General features: G+C 43.2%; 1 protein-coding gene across 2 annotated transcripts; it reads left to right on the top strand.

Annotated features, from left to right (window-relative positions):
* Positions 1-8,519: 8,519 nt before the first annotated feature.
* PTGER1 (prostaglandin E receptor 1) lies at positions 8,520-22,074 on the top strand. Of its 2 annotated transcripts, none has more exons than XM_069971314.1 (3): positions 8,520-9,259; positions 9,539-10,363; positions 21,484-22,074. In XM_069971314.1, the coding sequence occupies exons 2-3, from the start codon at positions 9,554-9,556 to the stop codon at positions 21,727-21,729; spliced, it is 1,056 nt and encodes a 351-aa protein (XP_069827415.1). In that variant the 5' UTR covers positions 8,520-9,259; positions 9,539-9,553; the 3' UTR covers positions 21,730-22,074. The 2 variants fall into 2 exon arrangements, with proteins under 2 accessions (XP_069827415.1, XP_069827323.1); XM_069971222.1 differs by having other exon boundaries at positions 9,505-10,363.
* Positions 22,075-22,677: the final 603 nt, after the last annotated feature.

Below are 22,677 nucleotides of genomic sequence, written 5' to 3'. Positions count from 1 at the left end.
TGCATAGAATTCTAGGCGTGCAATGCAAGAGGTGAAGAGTGCAACAAACTACATAACCTATTGGCCTATAGGAGGAATTTAACAGTTTTAGGCTATGTTTACACAACGTATGGACAACAGCCCTTGTTGGCACAGCCTAGTGGTGTACAAAAACCTAAACAAAACAAAAACATAATTTGTGTCAACACTTACGTTCAATTTGATACCAGGATACAAGAAGTACCGGAATATCCATTTTATATCCCTTTGCCTCCCACAAAGCATGGCTTAAAAAATTAAGTCTCATCTACTCCAAAATTATATTAATAAAAAGCACCACCCATCCTGCAAAAAACAAGCCCTCACACAGCTCTGTAGATTGTAAAATAAAAAAGTTGTAGAGGTCAGAACATGGAGATGCCAAACAGTTGTAAAGCAAAATTTATTTAAAGGGTATATGTCATCAGAAAATGACTTATTTGTATAAATAATATTTTTATATTAAAAAAAATTTAAGAACTTTTGATGACGTTTATTCTTATTTTAAATTTTTCTATCTATATTCTAAAATAATCCTGATATCTTGCAGTTTTCATTCTCGCCACTGGGGGCTAACACTTGAGACTTGTGTCTGTGGTGATAAGAGGAGGCTGTTGTAAGGTGATCTGTACAGCATTGCAGCGTCATGTGAAACCAGTAGATAGAGGAGACAATAGCAGCTCCCTGTGGAATGACCTCTTCACAGGTCACAGAGCACGCTCATCAATGTTTCACATTCATCTTAAGGGGACAGAGTCTGTCTATTGTCTATGTCCATAAGTCTTGCTGTAAAGCATGTCACTAAATGCTGTTAAAAACAGCTCAGGCAATGTGGCAGCCCACATAACAAGGTAAAAAACGAAATAGAAAAAAAAAATCATAAAACAGAAACAGATTAGAATCCCCCCCCCCCCCCCCCCATCAAATGTGTTAATGTGTCGCACGCCCTATGTAAGTCTGGAAAGTTTTTCACAGGACGAACTAAAACCCGACCATCATGGCACACTAGAAGTGGCTGTTTTTTAGAATAGAAAACCCACCAAAAAAATGCCGATTTGCTCAATAAATCTATACGGTTGTGGCGGGTTTTAAAAGACACACCCACAACACGCCCACTTTGCGGGTTTTTGGACAAAAATGTCAGGTTTGTCAGGTTGTGTAACAGACCTTTATCAACCATGTTGGAACACTAAACCGACAGGGAAAATGGGCAAAAACAAGACAACTTTCTGATAAGAAGTCGTTAATAAATCAGCTCCACTGTGTTATTTTATGGCATGATGTACTTAAAAACACATGGCCCAATTTTTATTTTTATTTTTGTATTGAAAAAGGGGCAACTTATCCATTAAGGGAAGAAGTATCTAACCTGCTGAGATCTCCCTATAGTGCTTGGAGTGCTGAGGATGAAGGTAAGTTTCTTCTACGTGTAGCTAGCAGTTTAATCATTATACTAATTAGGTGTTTGTGTACTGGGGGCAGGACCACTGCCCCAGTGCACCAATCCAGCCTAGGAAGTGAGCCAAGTGATGGCTCGTTTTTTGCTGGACCATTGTCCTTTTTAATGCTGCTCTTCGTTTTTCCATAATATATATGTATTGGAGGAGGTTGTCTTTATTTATTAATTTACACCATTCACTGTATTGAGAACTGTGTTGGGGCACATATCATTTTTTTTCTCTATAATGTGACCAAAAAACTTAACTTTGGTTGTCCAGGCATGATGGTATTTGTAGTTTTGCAACAGCTGGAGGGCTGAAGGTTCCCCATCCCTGCCATACAGGATCAATAATGTTATATTTTACTAGTTCAGATAGTTATGAATGTGGCTGTAACAAATATGCATTGAAAAATAATTTAATATTTAGGGAATTTTATATACATTAAAAAAAACATTTAGTAAATTTTTTTTGTTAGTCTACTTCTAGGAGCATCTGCTTTATTGCTTATAGGGATCAATGTTTTACATTTTATCAGATCTACCAAGAATCCATTTGTTTTGCTCTGTATTGTGTTTCTCTCCTTCCTGGTTTAGCATTTCCCAGAATGCAATGCTTTCCCTCATGTTATCACAGCCCCGCCCCCCCATCACAATCAGTAAAATTAGTGCAGCAGCTGCTTCTGGCCGGACAGAGATGGTGAATCAGTCAGGGGATTGGAGGATCCAGCCAAGCCTCCTGTGACATCACGCCCCGCCCCCTGTCTGCATCATCAGCCTGCGCTCAGCAAACACCCACAATGTGAAACATGAGGCATGGTAGATTTGTCTCCTAGGGGGGGAGAGCAGAGGGAGCAGGAGACAATGTGAAATGGCACAGAGGCCATTTTTTTTTTACTTCCTTGATTTCTATCAGCTACCAGTGTGGCAGAACCGTACAGATACAGTAATACAATGTATAGACACATCTATATAACTTTTAATGTACTTTTAAAAGAAAACAAGTTTTTCTTATCCGGAGTTCCACTTTAAAAGTACCAGATTGTGACTCATAAAGCTGTGGCCTAAAATCTACCACTCTGAATGTAATATACAGAAGATCTAGACAAGCTACATGTTAACGCCAAAATGACCTTGTGCCGCAACACTAGATCCACTACCAGCGAATGGAAGACAGACTTGTGCAGAGTCTACTTACAGGTAGAGAACAATAGTAAACTGGGCCATTCTTTTGGAAGGCCATGAGAGGATAGACAATACTTTGTGAGAAGGAGACAACAGTAGGGGAGATTTATCCCCTACTGGCTCAGTTGCCCCTAGCAACCAATTAGATTCCACCTTTCATTCCTCACAGACTCTTTGGGAAATAAAAGGTGGAATCTGATTGGTTGCTAGGGGCCCCCATTGTGCTGTCCTTCTTTTATCCCTCCTAGAAAAGTACAAACAAATTGACAACTGGGTGTTGCCATTCCCCTCTATCAATTGGGCGTGTCCCTACACAGCCTGAGCAGTCCAATCACTAGGAAATGGTAACGCCCAGTTGTCAGTTTCTTCATACTTTTCCAGGGGGAGTAACTGAGGATCAACACAATACAGAACATGTTCCAGAAGAGTTATTCTATGGGGCATGCATGTGTTTTATAAAACATTAATGTCAGGAGAGCTGGATCTGCAGGATTACAAAAACATAGCTGCTTTAAAAAAAAACAGCAAAGCACCACCCCTGTCCTCAGGTTGTGTGTAGTATTGCAAGTCAGCTTTACTCATTTCAATGTTTTTATGTTTTTTCTAACCATGAATAATCCCTTTAAGTGCAATGTCACCCCCTCCCATCTCCATTTATATAAGAAGCAGGATTGTTGCACGAATATCTCACTTTCATTACTAATTCATGTCCCTCCGGAGCGGCTGTGTAATCACCGCAGAGCTATTATCACCCGTGTTTACAGGAAGGAGACGGCGGAGCGATGTACATTGATGTATGGATGCCTAGCCTGCGGTGACTATAATAGTGATGCGTCCTGCCTGCAGAGATATATATATATATATATATATATATATATATATATATATATATATAGAGAGAGAGTATATAGTAGAGGACGACTTGTCCCAGGATTGATGCGATCTCCGCATGGAGCGCCCCTGGCTTCTGGTTTATGTCTGCGTGTTTCTGTATGTATGTAGTCTATGTGTTGTGCTTGGAGATGTGTTGTGTGTGGGAATTTGTCAGCTGCCTGTGAGAAGATTAGCAGTTCCCTAAACACTGAGAGCCCATAATTCCCCAAAGACCCACAGAACATCGCTCCATTAACCCTTCCCCCGCCAACAACTTGCATCGGTCGCCTGCACTGTATCAGCGCTTTTGGGAATGGAGAGTGACTATAAAGACTTGGGGTCACCTTGTGTGTCAATGACATAGCGCTCCTCTCAGAGGCGCAGCACGTCACCAAGTGAGAGGCCTTGAATCATCAAAGGCTGTTATTGTATCTCCAAATGCTCCCAGCTGGATCGGCTGTTCCTGTAGACAGAACACATTCATCATTGGATCCGCCATCACGCTATTCTGCCGCGCTATACGCCTTGATGCTATATGTGAACGAAGCAATGTTTCTAGTCTTCTACGAAATCTAAATGACACCCAGTTGTGCAATTTAAAACTCTTCAAGCTTTTTGTATTCTTGCTATGTGCTTATTGTGATGCAAAAAAAACCAAAACATTTTTCTCTATAGGTGTTTATTAAAAATGTAGCTTATTTTCTCTTCTACAGCCTCTATAGTGTGATTGTCTCCAGTAGACTGCCTTGTATCTGCTCTCCTATGTGAGCTGTCCTCCAAGCATTCTTTACCCCCTGTCCACAGTCTGAGCTTTCCTTCCTTGTTGCTTTCTGTAACAAAGAGAGAGCAGAAAGTCCATGTGATATATTTACTATAACTTTCTCTGAATAGCAGCTGAATGGTAGGAAATGATAAATGAAGACTAGAGATGAGTAAACCTTGAGTGCAGCATTTGATAACCGGTGGCTGACGAAGTTAGATGCAGCCCTAGAGAGTCCTGAAAAGCATGGATACAAACTTTGGCCTATGGCCTCCCTCTTAATGGCAGTGGAATCCCCTTATATCAGCAGCCTCTTTCACCAGGATAATGCCCTGTGGGCCACACTGCAGATACTGGTCTGGGCCATGATCAAGGATGCGAGGTGTTGACTTGGCCTCCAAATTCTCCAGATCTGTGGGATCGGCTGGAAAATCAAGTCTGATCCATGAAGGTCGCACCTCACAACTTATGTTTTAATATCCGATACCATAAGACACTGTCAAAGAATATTTGGAGTCCATGCTTCGGGAAGTTGCTGTTGTGTTTTTGTTTGTTGTTTTTTATCAGAAGAAGAAATCAGCTATGTTTTTGCAGTCCTTGATAATCCCTTTAAGGGAGTTATGCTGTGTTAGAAAAAAGGCTCATTTTCTAGAAACAGCGCCACTCTTGTCCGTGTCTGTGTTTGATATTGCAGCTCAGCCCTATTTATTTGGATGTCCAGAATTTAGCTGGAACTCTTTCTGTTCTGTAATTTGCAGGGTTTTCTCTGTTATATTCCCTTTATTATTGGGCAATGGAAGTAGCTATGATAGCGCCATATAGTAAACTTCTCGCTATTACTTAACTTATTACTCTCCTTCTGTCTCTTTGCGCCATAGAAATGCACAGTCTTTTCCTTTTACATCCTAAGGTTCTTCCTAGGAACACACATTGATCCATCTTTACAATAGTCCATCCATCTACCATGAGTCAGGTGGAAATTGCTGCACAGTCTATAACAACTCTCAGGCAGGCTTTGTGCAGATCCAGCTCTGTTTCTTCTCTTTAGCTTTTTCTCTTGCCTATCAGTAGTCAGATTTTCCTTTCTGGAATACAATTCCCTACAGCGGTACACATGTATATGATGATCCTCAGATCAAATAGGTGACGTGGATATGAGGGTGTGGCTATGGGGGGCGTGGTTATGGGGAGGGTGTGGCTATAGGCGGTGTGGTGCATTGCCGTGACTGTCCCTCTTTCCTCCCAGCAAATGTTGGGAGGTATGCAAACATGTATATGACGATCCCCAGATCAAATAGGTGATTTGATAGAGATGACTGCACCAGGCCTGGTTGGAAACCTAGGGCTAGTTTTGAGCTAAGAGGCCCTTGTACAACTTCTCCTCACCCTCTAAACTTGTCTCCTTATACCTCTTCCTTCCTCCTCTTCCTGTATACATGTACAGCCAGGGGCAGAGACAGACTGCAGAGGGCCCCTTTGCAAAAAATGTGTTTGAGCCCCCATAACCCATTTGTTTTTCCACCTTTCGGCCTTGAAGGCGCACACCTATGTACACCCGGGTATCCGGTACATGTGTCCTGGTTTCTCAGGAGGACGCTACAGCGCAGATGCAAGGGCCCATTAAAGGGCTGTACTGTAGTCTGTGCAGGCCCCAGTGTGGGACTGGGGTATCTGTGACCACCAATAGAACTGACCATGGGGGGCACCCAAATAAAGAACCCCTCAGAAGCAACATGCTGACCTGGTCCCATCCTGTACTGATGTATCTGTGACCACAGCTGCCTGAATACAACTACAACTCTCAGAATGCCTTACACTTATGAAGCTCTCAGAGAATGCTGGGAGTTGTAGTTTCCGATGGGACAACATCTTGAGTTGTCTGCTCATTTGTACTTCAAATCCCAGCACATCCTGAGGACTTCAGACTGCAGTACATGCTGGGAGTTGTAGTGTTTGCAGATACATGGGATACATGTACTGTAAGTGGCTGTACTGGTGGGATACATGTACTGTATGTGGCTGCACAGGTGGGATACATGTACTGTATGTGGCTGCACAGGTTGGATACATGTACTGTAAGTGGCTGTACTGGTGGGATACATGTACTGTAAGTGGCTGTATCGGTGGGACACATGTTCTGTATGTGGCTGCTAAGGGGGAGATGAAAGAGAAAAACAACCATGCTGCAGGGGGGAGAGGGGCACAGATATTGGCTAAAAGGCATAAACTTACAGCATCAGAGAGTGTGGGGGCTCTGTGCTTTCTCTTACAGTCCACCCTCTTACAACTTCCAGCAGCCTGACAGACACACTGACAATAATCACTCACTGTCAGAGATGCTGCTGTTGCTCCTCTTCACAGTCCTGTCCCTGGCAGCCATAACCCTACAGGATACCTCCAGCCAGTCACCACATTATCTCTCTCCTCTCCTCCTCATACAAGGTATGCCGGACAGTGGAGTACAAAAGGGGGGTGTCAGCAGCAGTGAGCAGGAGGAAAGAGGAGAAGGAGCCCTGACCGGGCACAGCATCCGGCCACTAAAGAGGCCCCACAGGAGCAGGGGGCCCGCACTTCCCGGGTGCTGATGCCGCCTGGGGGGCCCACTACAGACATGTGCCATGCTGAGCAGACACTTTAGAGTCTGAGCCGGGTGGGCCCCTCTATTGGCCTGGGCCCCTGTGCAGCTGAACAGGCTGCACAAGTGATAGGTCCGCCTCTGTGTACAGCGGTGCACAAACATGTTTCTGACAATCCCCAGATCTGTAGGGCGCTGATCCTAAACAGATAGGTGATTTGATAGAGATGAGTGCACCAGGCCTGGTTGGAAACCTGAGGCTAGTTTTGCGCTAAGAGGCCCTTGTACAACTTCTCCTCACCATCCAAACCTCTTCCTCCTGCACCTAACCTTAGACTCCTCCCTGAAACAAGGCTGGGCTAGAACTAAGCTCTGAATTCCATCCAGAAGGTTCCTACAGTTTTAAAGTTTGGTAAACTTTTCACAGGGTCTGATGCAAAACATATAAACATAAAAACAACACATGTAAAAACACCATTGGGGACAAAGGCACGTCAAACAAAACTTTTGTAGTGGACGCCACAGTTGTCTGTCTTCTGTCAGCCTTTCAAAAAGGCTCCTGAGAAATTCTTTTTCTTTTAAATCAACTGGTTTCAGAAAGTTATATAAATTTGTAATTTACGTCTTCTAATTAAAAATCTCAAGGACTCTCAGCTGCTGTATGTCCTGCAGAAAATGGTGTTTTCTTTTCAGTCTGACACAGTGCTCTCTGCTGCCACCTCTGTCCGTGACAGGAACTGTCCAGAGCAAGAGAGGTTTTCTCTGGGGATTTGCTGCTCATCTGCCCAGTTCCTGACATGGACAGAGGTGGCAGCAGAGAGCACTGTGTCAGACTGGAAAGAATACACCACTTCCTGCAGGACATACAGCAACTGATAACTATGGGAAGACTTGAGATTTTTGAACAGAAGTAAATTTCAAATTTTAAACCAGTCGATTTAAAAGAAAAAGAGTACCCGGAGTACCCCTTTAAGAAGAAACAAACTCTTTGTTAGAAGTGATCTAGAGTCACACATATGTTCATTCATTTTAATAGAGAAGTTCACGGCCAGTGTTTTTTCCTGTTATCCTGGCATTGTGTCTTCATTTATTCAAGGTATTTAAAGGGTTCCTATTGTTTTAACATGTCATACTAACATTTTAGTTAAAGTTTTAACCTTTGCATGTCCAAATGCTAAGACCCCCACCTTTGCGATCAGGGGGGGCACCCGGAGCCTCCAATGATCAAAACTTCTCACGTCACATTTGTGAACATGATAGTTACCCTTTAACCCTTTAAGTGCATCATGACATTTTCAGCAATGAGAGTAGCCGTAATACTCATTTTCCTCTAAGAGGCCTATAATCTGTATACTTATCCCTCTACCAGTAAACCCAGTTCACATCTATATTCTAGTGATCCTCCTAATAATTTCCAATAAAGCTTCCTTCAGATCTCCTATCCCTTTGCTGGTCTTATCCTAATATCTTCTATATGAGGTTGACACCTCTGTCCCTGCTGCCTCTCTTCTGCTAGTGCTGCAAAGAATGAAGTTTTCCAGGGTCTCGGAATTGGGGAATCTCCAGGGATTTGCTGCCTTATTAGGAGCGACACCCTCTCTGCAGAAGAGTGTGTGTCTGTCTGAGGGGTGGGGGTTATATTTGATATCATACAAAAGGCCAGAAGCCTTGATAAACAGAAAAACGCGCCAGGAAAAGACAGAAGCGAGAACAGCGCAGATAGGGACGGACGTGAGGATCTAGTGGGATATTCGTTGATGGATTTGGATTACTCCATATACTTATCGGTGGTGATTGGTTGTATACTATGGATGAGTGGCTGTGGAGAAGTTGGGGAGATACCAGCACTAGGACCTGTTTTAAGAAGGTCCTAGGTGAACACATAAGATCTATATCATATCCCTAAGCGTCATATAATAATTGACTCTTCATGGAGAAGAGTAGATGACGTCGGTCTCTAGACCTTGACTAAGTTTTTCGTCCCTCAATTCATGTCTTATAACTTTCCCTATTTTCCTAATGTTCTTCTCGCTGATTTGTGACTTAATTCTCTCACGTTCTCTTCTTCTGGTCCTTTCGGAAGGAGGAGGAGGCACCATCCAGGGGAGGATGAGGGAAGCAAGTGAGATAGGGAGGTAGAGGGACAGACGGCAGACCGAGCTCTGAGACAGGCAGATCAAGTTCACGGGGAGAAGAAGACACCAGAAGTAAGGGATGTGTTGATGTTAAGAAGACATTGACCAGAGAGGGACACGACTTCAGCCCAGGAGGAGACTGCTTTACATGATTGTATTATTATTGCTATTATTAGGCTGTGCAAAGTGAGACAATAAGACATCATGGACTGTGGGTAAACCAAGACACACCCCGGGATTGTCACACGAGGGACACCAAGAAACCCTACACAGGGGTAAGTGCCACAAGTGTAGGGAGGGGGTTACCGGTGTTAGTTTGGGCAGGTGTAGCAAAGCTGGGTATATAGATTTCTGTAATTCATTGTGATTATGGGTAATCTTATATTAGGGGCAGGTTGGGATTTAACTATTAATACCCGTACTAACTTTACTTTCCCTTTATTTTTCTCATCCCACCTTCTGTCTTTCGTTCCTCGCTTTTCTTCCTCTTGTTTCTCACTGTTGCGCTATAATGTGACAGTCTATTATATTTAACATTTCCTATCCTTCTACAGCTGTCTTCTCCCCCGATGTATCCACCATTACACCCCAACTCCTCCCTTTCCACTGTGTTCTCCCCATTCCCCCCAACCTCTTCCTTCTATTCTACTCCACCATCATCTCGTCCTCCTACATCTACCCCACTTCTTCCATCGCTCTCAATGGCTATAGGGGCATTATCAAATGCCCTGGGCCTCTGGATCCTGGCCCGAGCCTACTCCCACTCCCGAAGACTACGACGTTCGAGGGCACAATTTCTCCTCTTGGCTTCGGGGCTCCTTTTGACGGACTTAGCTGGACATCTTATAACTGGATCCTTTGTCCTGTGGCTCTATTCTAATGGAGCACTACCGATGGCTGGATGTCAATTTCTTGGTGGTTGCATGGTCTTTTTTGGACTTTCGCCACTGCTGCTTGGACTTCTTATGGCATGTGAACGTTGCATTGGCCTTACAAGACCGCTTTGGCATTCAACTGTTGTTACCCAGGCTAAGGCTTGGATTGGCCTTGGTTTAGCTTGGACTGTAGCTCTTCTGGTATCTACTCTGCCGCTGCTTGGTTATGGTACATATGGACTGCAACCTTCAGGAACCTGGTGTTTTCTACAGGAGCCTCCAGGATTTTGCCTACTGTTCTCATGTCTTGGTCTTGGATCACTGGGGGCCGCATTGATATGCAACTTGGTCGTTGGGGTTACCTTGCTTCGAGCTCGACTATTAAGAGCTATGGGGGAGGATCGCAGGAGGAGGCGCCGAGGTGCCCGTTCCCATGACCTGGAAATGATGGTGCAATTGTTGGCAATTACCATTGTTTCTTGTGTTTGCTGGAGCCCACTACTGGTAAGACTCTTTATGTATTATACCTATGGCCTTATATTAAGAGCTGCTTTCCAGAGTGTAACTGCTAAGAAAAGAAGGAGCTATATGACCATAGGAATAAAATACATCCAGATGTACGAGGACTGAGTTCTTTTCATGGTAATACAATGTCCTACCCATTGGACTACAAGTAATCCTACTAAATCATGTTAACTATGAGTTACTATAGTGCACAGTATAAATAGTTCCTCTGTGACAGCTTTGGCTCTGCTACATCTCTGTATACAATGTCATTGGCGAAATTCATTGAGCAATATTCTAAACAGACGTGCGTCACTGCAGAACACAACAGACGGCAAACGCTATAACAATGCAGCACCTCGGTGGGATTGAGATTGTAAGGGGTCTGTAAGTCTATATGGGCACAGATGATATTGAAGAGGATAAAGTGAACTTGTAAGAACTAAGATAAGAATTACACAAGACAAGAATGGCATTTACAGAAAGCTAAAGGGGTTCATTCATAGTGTGATGTGTGATAGGGGTCCCTGCATATCAGGAAGAACGGGGGGTGGGGGGGGGTAGCTTAATGAAGACGGCTAGTGGATGCATAGAGTGGATAGAGGAGGAAACTAAATTACGTGACATGGCGATGCATAGGTCTGCATAGGAGCTGTATAATTATTAGCCATTTTGCAAACCTTATAAAAGTATGTAAGGAGGAAGACACTGGTGCTGCTGCATGGTCAAGGTTATATATATATATATATATATATATATACAGAGAATGGTGCTGCAGCATGGACAAGGTTATCTATCTATCTATCTATCTATCTATCTATCTATCTATCTATCTTTCTATCTATAAAGAATATGGTGCTGCTGCAAGGAGAAGGTTATATATATATATATATATATATATATATATATATATATATATATATATATATATATACATATAAAGGAATGGTGCTGCTGCATGGACAAGGTTATATATACAGAGACTGGTGCTGCTGCATGGACAAGGTTATATATACAGAGACTGGTGCTGCTGCATGGACAAGGTTATATCTACAGAGACTGGTGCTGCTGCATGGACAAGGTTATATCTACAGAGACTGGTGCTGCTGCATGGACCGAGTTACAGTATATATACAAAGGCTGGCACTATTGTGCAGAATATGTTATATGTACACGGGCAAGAATGTACAGTATATAAGAGACTGGTATTGCTGCATAGAATAGGTTATATATAAAGAGACTGGCACTGTTGTGTGGACTGTTATAAGTAAAGACTGGGACTGATGCATGAGCAAGAATGTATGTGTATATATATATATATATATATATATATATATATATATATATATCTGACACTGGTTATAAATAATGAGACTAGTGCTGCTGCATGGATTATACATAAAGGCTAGGGCCCTGTTGTACAGACTATATTATATATAAAGAGACTGGTACTGTTGTGCAGATATGCTGTATATAAAGAGACTGGTACTGTTGTGCAGATATGCTGAATATAAAGAGACTGGTACTGCTGTGCAGATATGCTGTATATAAAGAGACTGGTCCTGTTGTGCAGGTATGCTGTATATAAAGATTGCTTGGATCATTCTGGGGGAGATTTATCAAAGGGTGTAAAATATACACTTGTTTAAACTGCCCAGAGCAACCAATCACAGCTCAGCTTTCAGCTCTGGTAAAATTAAAGAGAAACTGTGATTTCGTGCTATGGGCAGTTTACACCAGTTAATACTATACATCCTTTGATAAATCTCTAAGTTCAAAGAGGTTGGCACTGATAATAGACTAGATTGTATATAAAGAGACTGGCACTGATAATAGACTAGATTGTATATAAAGAGACTGGCACTGATAATAGACTAGATTGTATATAAAGAGACTGGCACTGATAATAGATTAGATTGTATATAAAGAGACTGGCACTGATAATAGACTAGATTGTATATAAAGAGACTGGCACTGATAATAGACTAGATTGTATATAAAGAGACTGGCACTGATAATAAACTAGGTTGTATATAAAGATGCTGGCACTGATAATAGACTAGATTGTATATAAAGAGACTGGCACTGATAATAAACTAGGTTGTATATAAAGATGCTTGCACTGATAATAGACTAGATTGTATATAAAGAGACTGGCACTGATAATAAACTAGGTTGTATATAAAGAGACTGACACTGATAATAGACTAGATTATATATAAAGAGACTGGCACTGATAATAGATTAGATTGTATATAAAGAGACTGGCACTGATAATAGACTAGGCTGTATATAAAGAGACTGGCACCGATAATAGACTAGGTTGTATGTAAAGAGACTGGCACTGATAATAGACTAGGCTGTATATAAAGAGCTGGCACCGATAATAGACTAGGTTGTATGTAAAGAGACTGGCACTGATAATAGACTAGGTTGTATATAAAGAGACTGGCACCGATAATAGACTAGGTTGTATGTAAAGAGACTGGCACTGATAATAGACTAGGTTTTATATAAAGAGGCTGGTACAGACAATTATATCTATAAGACTGGCACTGGTGAATGGACAAGGCTATTTAGTAAGAGACTGGTAGTGTTAATGTGGCAGGAATACATATACATATACATATATATATGACTATAAATGAGCTGGCACTGTTACAAATATAGGATGCTGTATACAGAGATCGGCATGGAAGGAAGCGGCACATATAGTAAAGAAGGACACCGCTGCTGTTGGCATAGCAGCACAGGCCAAGACTGGCACAACTGTCAAGGAAAGTGTAACAAGCAGTGAACCTGGCACCGCCGTGTCTGTAGACGCAGCCTTGGCAATACTACGGGCATAAAATATATGTAGCGTCTTGTCTGTTGGGTGACCGGTGCCAGCATTATTAGGTGTCGGCTGTTATTATACTGTCTATGTTGTTTGGTTGCCTCTCCATTCACCCCCTGCACTGTCACAGTCTCTCCACCGTCACCCTTCTGATTATCCTCACCCCATATATGTTCCCTTCCCTCCTGTCTCTGCGCTTCGTCCATCTGGGTTTCCACATTCCTGCACAGATCACATGGTAAATGAGGTGAATAAGACTCAAGTTCAGCCATTTATTCTAAGAATCCATGTTCTATGTTGACAGGAATGTGGACGAGGAAAAATCCATCACTATACATTTTTCGGCTGAACATCCACTTTAACCCTATATAGGACATCATTTCTATGTTAGACTAATGTTCCTTCTTATATAAATTAAGAGAAAAATATAGTTTTCAAATCAACTGGTATCAGAAAGTTATAGAGATTTATAATTTACTTCTATTAAAAAATCTCAATCCTTCCTGTAGTTATAAGCTGCTGTATGTTCTGCAGGAAGTGGTGTATTCTTTCCAGTCTGACACAGTGCTCTCTGCTGCCACCTCTGTCCATGGCAGGCACTGTTTGGAGCAGGAGAGGTTTTCTATGGGGATTTGCTCCTGCTCTGGACAGTTCCTGTCATTGGCAAAGATGGCATGGACAGAAAGCCGATCATCATTGCAGCCAATAGAGATGAGTGTGACTCAAGCATACCCGAGTTGGATCTTCAAAGAAACCCCTGATTGGATTCAGAAGGATCTCAGGATCTCAGGAGACCCTGGTTAAGAAACACCTCCATTGAAGTCACTAGTGATGAGCAAATATCCCGATGTTCGGTTCTGATCCTGAACACGAACATAAAAAAAAAAAAAAAAAGATTGCGATCGGTCCGTGTTCGCCGAACATTCACAAATAATGAACGTATAGTAGAAGCGCACATTTTGGTCCATGCAAATGCGCACAGATTATCAGGTGCAAAGCGTAAATTTTGCGTACATTCGTAAGTTCAAATAGGTTCAAAAATGATCGTTATAACCAGTCCGATCATCTAACAATGAACATACGAACATTTATGAACATGTTCGCTCATCACTAGTAGTCACTCTATGGGGAGATTTATCAAACATGGTGTAAGTTGCCCCTAGCAACCAATCAGATTCCACCTTTCATTTTCCAAAGAGTCTGGGAGGGATGAAAAGTGGAATCTGATTGGTTGCTAGGGGCAACTTTACACCATGTTTGATAAATCTCCCTCTATGTGTGTGACCTCCATATATATCTACCTATATTTTAATACTTTGCCTAACCACTATATCAATGTATAGCGTAACATACATGAGCCATACCTATTCATTTCACTAGTTGACTACAAAACTGAATTGACAAGGCTTGGGTGCACGGCAGCAAACCCTTCTGCCCATATGCCGATGTGTACCCGTCACACACATTTACATGAACGACCATCAATGTATCACTCTGACAGAGCAGGTCTCTCTTCTGGCTCCATGTAGATCCCGAGCAGTGACCTCCTTACAACGTACATACACCTCTTTAAGACTAGCCGTACACCTGAGACTTTGACACAGCATGGCCGATCAAAGTCCTATGGGATCTCTCGTGTGAATGGGTACGAACAATTGGGACATAAACATGCCAGACTAAACTAGCAGATCACTGTTCAGACTTGCCAGTAAATCTGTCTTTTCGAGGGGTGTGTGTGTTTGTGTTTTACTTATCCAGTCACAGTGAATTTTTTATTCAGTCACAGTATGGTGGTATTGGTCAGGTCTCTTATGGCCGTGTTATCCAGTCACAGTATAGCGGTGTTGTTCAGGCCTGGTGTGGCGGTGATATTCAGTCACAGTATGGCGGTATTGCTTAGATCCGATATGGCAGAGTTATCCAGTTACCGTATGGCGCTATTGGTCAGGTCTGGTATGTTAGTGTTATCCAGTCACAGTATGGCGATATTGTCCAGGTCTGGTATGGCGGTGTTATCCAGTCACAGTATTGTAGTATTAGTCAGGTCTGGTGTGGCGGTGTTATCCAGTCACAGTATGGCGGTATTGGTCAGGTCTGGTAGGGCAGTATTGGTCAGGTCTCTTATGGCCGTGTTATCCAGTCACAGTATATTGGTGTTGTTCAGGTCTGGTGTGGTGGTTTTATCCAGTCACAGTATGGCGGTATTGCTCAGATCTGATATGGCGGAGTTATCCAGTTACAGTATGGCGGTATTGGTCAGGTCTGGTATGATGGTGTCATCCAGTCACAGTATGGTGGTACAAAACCAATTAATAAGATTCCTAAATCTTTATAAACTGCATCAAAGGGTTACTCATAGCATAATCAACCAAAAATACCCCTTGTTTGTAATGATATCACACAAAATTCACTAGATTAATAATCCAAAAACTTTATTTTATCCATGATTCTCAAAGTATCCCATAAAATCAACACGTACACAATAAAAAGGTGGAGGGACATTATGTCCTGATTTGTCAATCAAAGGCTACATTGCCTATACAAACGTGGTCAGTAAATCACTAACATACAGCACATGAATGCCCACTGTTACACACAAGCCCCTCCACCTCACCCTCCAACGCGTTTCGCCAAATCTTTCTCAAGGAGTGGGACATAAACATGGGACATAAACATTCCAGACTAAACTAGCAGATCACAGTTCAGACTTGCCAGTAAATCTGTCTTTTTGAGGGGTGTGTGTGTTTGTGTTTTACTTATCCAGTCACAGCGTATTTTTTATCCAGTGACAGTATTGGTCAGGTCTGGTATGTCTGTGTTATCCAGTCACAGTATCGTGGTATTGGTCAGGTCTGGTATGGTGGTGTTATCCAGTCACAGTATAGTGATATTGGTCAGGTCTGGTATGGTGGTGTTGTCCAGATCTGGCATGGCAGTGTTATCCAGTCACAGTATGGTGGTATTGTCCAGATCTGGTATGGCAATGTTATCCAGTCACAGTATGGTTGTATTGGTCAGGTCTGGTGTGGCGATGTTATCCAGTCACAGTATGGTTGTATTGGTCAGGTCTGGTGTGGCAGTGTTATCCAGTCACAGTATGGTTGTATTGGTCAGATCTGGTGTGGCGATGTTATCCAGTCACAGTATGGTTGTATTGGTAAGATCTGGTATGGCAGTGTTATCCAGTCACAGTATGGCGGTATTGGTCAGATCTGGTATGGCGATGTTATCCAGTCACAGTATAGTGGTATTGGTCAGGTCTGATGGGGCGGTGTTATCCAGTCACAGTATGGTGGTATTGGTCAGGTCTGATATGGCAGAGTTATCCAGTTACAGTATGGCAGTATTGGTCAGGTCTGGTATGATGGTGTTATCCAGCCACAGTATCGCAGTATTGGTCAGTTATGGTGGTGTTATCCAGTCACAGTATGGCGGTATTTTCCAGTTCTGGTGTGGCGGTGTTATCCAGTCACATTATGGTGGTATTGGTCAGGTCTGGTGTGGCGGTGTTATCCAGTCACAGTATGGTGCAATTGGTCAGGTCTGGTATGGCGGTGTTATCCAGTCACAGTATGGTGGTATTGGTCAGGTCTGGTGTGGTGTGGCAGTGTTATCCAGTGACAGTATGGCGGTAATGGTCAGGTCTGGTTTGGCAGTGTTATCCAGTCACAGTATGGCAGTGTTGTTCAGGTCTGGTGTGACGGTGGTAAATGTGATGCCTGGAGCTATTATCTACCTATCCTGTGGTGAGAATTCCCTTAGACAATATGCAGACGGCTCTAATCATTGATTCACTGTGGAAATTTGTTTATGTTTTAAGCTGTTAAAAACCATGAAAAACCATTCAGACAATGTTTCTACATGTAGAGAAGTGCATGTGGCCGAAACCACGCTCCCATTTCTTCCCCAGTAGTCATGTGTGTGGTCACTCGTGTGGGGTGCGTGACTGGGTTTCGTCATCACGCATTGCCCAGAGAAGAAGACGTGTGGCGCTCTTGTGTACAGGAGCAGGGAGTCCCTGCGTCTATATGTACATTACGTAGTACGCTATGAAATCTAGGTACAGGAGCTGGGACATTTCCTGCTTCTGTACAGTACAGCAGGTAGCAGTGAGACAGGCTTAAAGAGGATGTACCATTCCACGGATGACCCACAGGTAGAGCGGCGCAGTCACAGGGAAGCCGGTCCCGAGGCCCGTTTTTTGAACTGCGGCCCGATTCCCGTGTACGGCGCTGTTCTGTCCACGGGTACCAGGCCGGGACTGAAGAATAGGAGGCTGCAGCCCCAGCCTGGTACTCGTGGATAGAATGGCGCCGTACACGGGAACGGTGCCGCGGTTCAAAAACGGACTGCAGCACCGGCTTCCCCGTGACGTCGCCGTTCTATCCGTGGGTCAGATTAAAGTGGATGTAACTGATGGTACATCCTCTTTAAAGGCAATACTGGTTGCGATGTCCTATTGGCGGGGCAGGCCAGCTCTAGGAAATCAATTGATTTCCTAGGCGGGCCAAAAATAATTGTGCCGCGGGCCAGAGTTTGACATGACTGATCTAGTGGATCATGCTGCACTGTTTGCTGTATGTTTTTTGCCAACCGTGGCAAAGAGAAGAACACAGGGATTTCCACACAGACAAGGGAGATTTGAGTCAAAGTCTTAAAAAACATGAGATAGAAATAGCCATCTCTTTATGGTAACTTTCTCTCCGACAAGGGATGGAATGAGGTCATGTCAAACTCTGGCCCGTGGACCAAATCTGAGTTTGAATTACATCTGGCCCGCCATGGCTACTATATAAGAGACTATGGAGGAGGGCTAGCTGCTATATAAGAGACTATGAGGGAGGGCTGGCTACTATATGAGACTATGGGGGGGGGGGGGCTAGTTTCTATATAAGAGACTATGAGGGAGGGCTGGCTACTATATGAGACTATGGGGGGGCTAGCTGCTATATAAGAGACTATGAGGGAGGGCTGGCTACTATATGAGACTATGGGGGGGGGCTAGCTGCTATATAAGAGACTATGAGGGAGGGCTGGCTACTATATGAGACTATGGGGGGGCTAGCTGCTATATAAGAGACTATGAGGGAGGGCTGGTTACTATATGAGACTATGGGGGGGGCTAGCTGCTATATAAGAGACTATGAGGGAGGGCTGGCTACTATATGAGACTATGGGGGGGGGGCTAGCTACTATATGAGACTATGGGGGAGGGCTGGCTACTATATAAGAGACTATGGGGGAGGGCTGGCTAATATATAAGAGACTATGGGGAGAGCTGGCTAATATATAAGAGGCTATGGGGCAGGGCTGGCTACTATATAAGAGACTACTTGGGAGGGCTGTCAACTACATGAGACTACTAGGGAGGGCTGGCTACTATATGAGACTATGAGGAAGAGCTGGCTACTATATGAGACTATTGGGGAGGGCTGGCTACTATATGAGACTATTGGGGAGGGCTGGCTACTATATGAGACTACTAAGGAAGGCTGCCTACTATATAAGAGACTACAAAGGAGGACTGGCTACTATAAAAGAGACTATTGGAGAGGGCTGGCTACTATATGGAACACTTGGGGTCTGGCTACTATATGAGGCTATTGGGGAGGGCTGGCTACTATATGAGACTATTGGGGAGGGCTGGCTACTATATGAGACTATTGGGGAGGGCTCGTTACTAAATGAGGTTATTGAGGAGGGCTGGCTACTATATGAGACTATAGGGCAGGGCTGGCTACTATATGAGACTATTGGGGAGGGCTGGCTACTATATGAGACTATTGGGGAGGGCTGGCTACTATATGAGACTATTGGGAAAGGCTGGTTATTATATGAGGTTATTGGGAGGGCTGGCTACTATATGGAACACTTGGGGGGCTGGCTACTATTTGGGCAATATTGCGAAGGCTGGCTACTATAAAAGAGACCACTGGGGAGGGCTGGTTACTATATGAGACTACAGGGGAGGGCTGGTTACTATGAGACTACTGGGGAGGGCTGGATACTATATGAGACTATGGAAGAGGGCTGGCTACTATATAAGAGACTATGGGGGAGGGCAGGCTACTATATGGGACACTTGGCGGCTAGCAACTATTAAGGCACTATTGGGAGGGCTGGTTAATATGTGGGGCAATTTTGGTTGATTTGGCTACAACATGGGGCAATATTGGGAGGTTGGCTATTACATGGGTTTGGGTTGATTAATAACATAGCAATTTATCATGTTATTTATCATAGTGCACAGCTGTGGGAGACTCACACCACTGACAGTGTCAGGAACACCGTATGCTACTCTGACAGTGCCAGAACCACGCTTCAATAGTTATCAAGGTTGGCCCGCGACTTTGTCTATTTTTTTAATTTTGGCCCACTGTGTATTTGAGTTTGACACCCCTGTTCTAGGTCCTCTTGGACTTGGGGTGAGTTTAGATCTGAGACTACTCTACATACTCTTTTGTCTTACACTGTTATAGTCAATAGTATTTTGCTGATGACCCACCACATGGAAGCCTACCCGCATGGGGAACCATCAGGAAACTGTCTTGGTCGCTGACTATATTTGTAGACATGTTCAAAAAATGCTGACCTAATTCTCCCGGAACAATGAATTGCTGATGAGGTTTGAATATAACATAAGGAAAAAGAACAATAACACTGTGCAGATGGTCGACTCTCAGAAATTAGGGACAGATGGTGACTAGAAGACTGTATCCATATTGGTGACGTCGGGTGCCATTTTGAGACTTTTTTTTTTCATTTGTACTTGGTATTTGTACTTCATTTTGATTCTTAGTATTTGCCTCATTGTTCTGAGACTCGGTCAAGATAGACAATGTAATGTATTGTTTACTCTTTGTTGCCTCATCAAAGATGATCGGCTCGGGTCTGACTCTTAAGGACATCATACACTTAATACTTATGTTAGCGAAACCTGCTGCTTGTGGGTATAAAGTGTATGGGGTTCTCCTGAGACTCATGTCTAGGGTCCATTTACACAGAAAGATTATCTGACAGATTATCTGCCAAAGATTTGAAGTCAAAGCCAGGAATGGATTTGAAAAGAGGAGAAATCTCCGGCTTTCCTTTAAGACCTGATCTCTGTTTATAGTCTGCTTCTGGCTTTGGCTTCAAATCTTTGGCAGATAATCTATCAGATAATCTTTCTGTGTAAATGGACCCTAAGGAGTAAAATAAAACTCAAGGTTTGATAAATTGGTGTAGACTTTGTGAGTTTTATTTTTTTTGTGTCAGGCCATGATAGACTTCATAGGCATCAGCAAATGAAGCCCCAGCTTCGGATTCTGGTTGCTTTGGCTTCTGGTATTTGTCTGTCCATAAAAAGTTGAAGGAACGCGCTAGAAATAATCAGACTTTTATTTTTTTCTTCATCCATAAATGTTATTTGCCCAACACTGTCTTCACTATCATCTTCTCTACAATGTGTTCTCATCCCCATGGTGTCACTTCCCACACATCTACCACTTACTTGGTCTTCATGTCCCGATCCTCTTCTAGATTTCCCTTTGTACTCCCTCCTGGTTTTTCTTTTTCACCTTGTTGCACGTCCTTTTTATCTCTGTGCTCTTTTTTTTTAAATATATTTTTATTGGTTTTCCAAAAATAATTCCCCCCCCATACAAACAGGGACGGTAACAGCGTCCAACTTACATAAGACAACAACAATTCCAGACAAAAGAACAGAAAGAAAAAAAAAAGGGCCCTTTTTGTCCATAATGTCCTTTCAAGAAATATAGGCTTTAAGTCCAGGCCATAATCATCATTGGGTCATACGTTGGCAAAGGGGACATCTGTGCCTCTCTTTATTCCATTCTCTCTCTCCTGATGATCTAGAAAGAAATGTATATGGAGCTAAGCACTCCTAAAGTGAATTGTCTCAACCTGCCTCCTCCCTCATATATATAATCATACAATCGGCAAGTGATGTCTACCATAAAGAGAATTAAAGGGGTAATCCATATATATTATCTGCCCTCTGCCCCACTGTCGTTTTCTGACCTTTATCAGGTCCCTGTTGATCATCACTCCCGGTTCGGTCTAGACTCAGGGAAATGCTTAGTCATATGATGGGCTGAGGTGATTCACCACTGCGACTAGTGATCGGGCGAGTTGGCATTTCCTGTGTGTCGAGACAGGATCAGTAGGTGGTGATCAGCGGTGGATCAACTACACGAGAAAGTTTTTGGCTTGTGGGTAATTAAACTAAAATGTTCTATTCTTTATATACCCTATGTGATAAAATCTAATTTCTCACCCCTAGGTCTCTGTGGTGATGCTACAGGCCGGTGCACCGCTCCCTCGCCCCAATTGGCTGCTGTTCACGGTACGCTTAGCGTCATGTAACCAGATCTTGGATCCTTGGGTTTACATCCTCCTAAGACGTTCTGTACTGAACCGACTCTGCAGCATCTTCGTGAGGTTGTCACGCGTGCGAGGTGGGAAACCCATTCGATGGGATCCAAGGGACTTTCAAAGCTCGGAACACAGTGAAATCAGCCGCCTATAGGTTCTGTGCATGCAAATAATTGGAAAACGTATGGACCGCTACATATGACAATGGACCTTGTGCTTGCATGGTTGATACAGAGGAGTCCGAGAAGGTGGACTACATAGGTCGCCTGTGAACATGTATATAATATGGAGACTTATGTGAGTGACTGACAAAATAACATGGTATTATTGCTGTATTGGTGAGCGTGGGTAATACTGAGAAGGTCACTGTAGTAGATATACTCCTGTACACACAGATGCTGGCAGGTAACAGCTCTGCACGATTCCTTTATACGGACAGGGACTCCATCGATGGAACCTCACAAAGAGATCACCGTGACTGTTTAACCTCACTATGTTCTTTTCTAATGGTAATAAAAATGGAGGTTCAATCCTGGTTTACTTGGCTGAATCATAGTGACCATCAAGAGGGACCACCCTATTGTCTTTCCTTACAGTGGTCCTGTCTGTGTAGTGTGTCGTTCCCCTGTTATTAAATTATGTATCAATAAATTGACAACTGGGTGTTAATAATCCCCTTGTTGATAGGGTATGCTCCTTCATACTGTGATTGGACAGCATTGATTAGAGTCAGACTGTGTAAAGACACGCCCTAGTGACAAGGGGGAAGGGTAACACCCAGTTGTCAATTTAGTGATAGATTTCCAGGAGGAAATAAATAGAGGTATCAGGAGAGATGGCAGGTCCTATTTAAAGGGGATATAGATTTGTAATTTACTTCTATTTAAAAATCTCAAGTCTTCCCATACTTATCAGCTGCTGTATGTCCTGCAGGAGGTGGTGTATTCTTTCCAGTCTGACACAGTGCTCTCTGCTGACATCTCTCACATTTGCCCCTACCCCCCTACACGTACACATTGTCTGGTCCCAGAAGGCTTAGATGTCTTTTCACAGGTTAAGACTTGACTTTAAAGGGTTCTCCAGTGAAGAAAAAAAGAGTTTT

Source organism: Dendropsophus ebraccatus, chromosome 1 (assembly GCF_027789765.1).
Source record: "Dendropsophus ebraccatus isolate aDenEbr1 chromosome 1, aDenEbr1.pat, whole genome shotgun sequence".
In the NCBI taxonomy this organism is placed as follows: Eukaryota; Metazoa; Chordata; class Amphibia; order Anura; family Hylidae; genus Dendropsophus; species Dendropsophus ebraccatus.
This window is presented reverse-complemented; position numbering and strand designations above follow the sequence as displayed.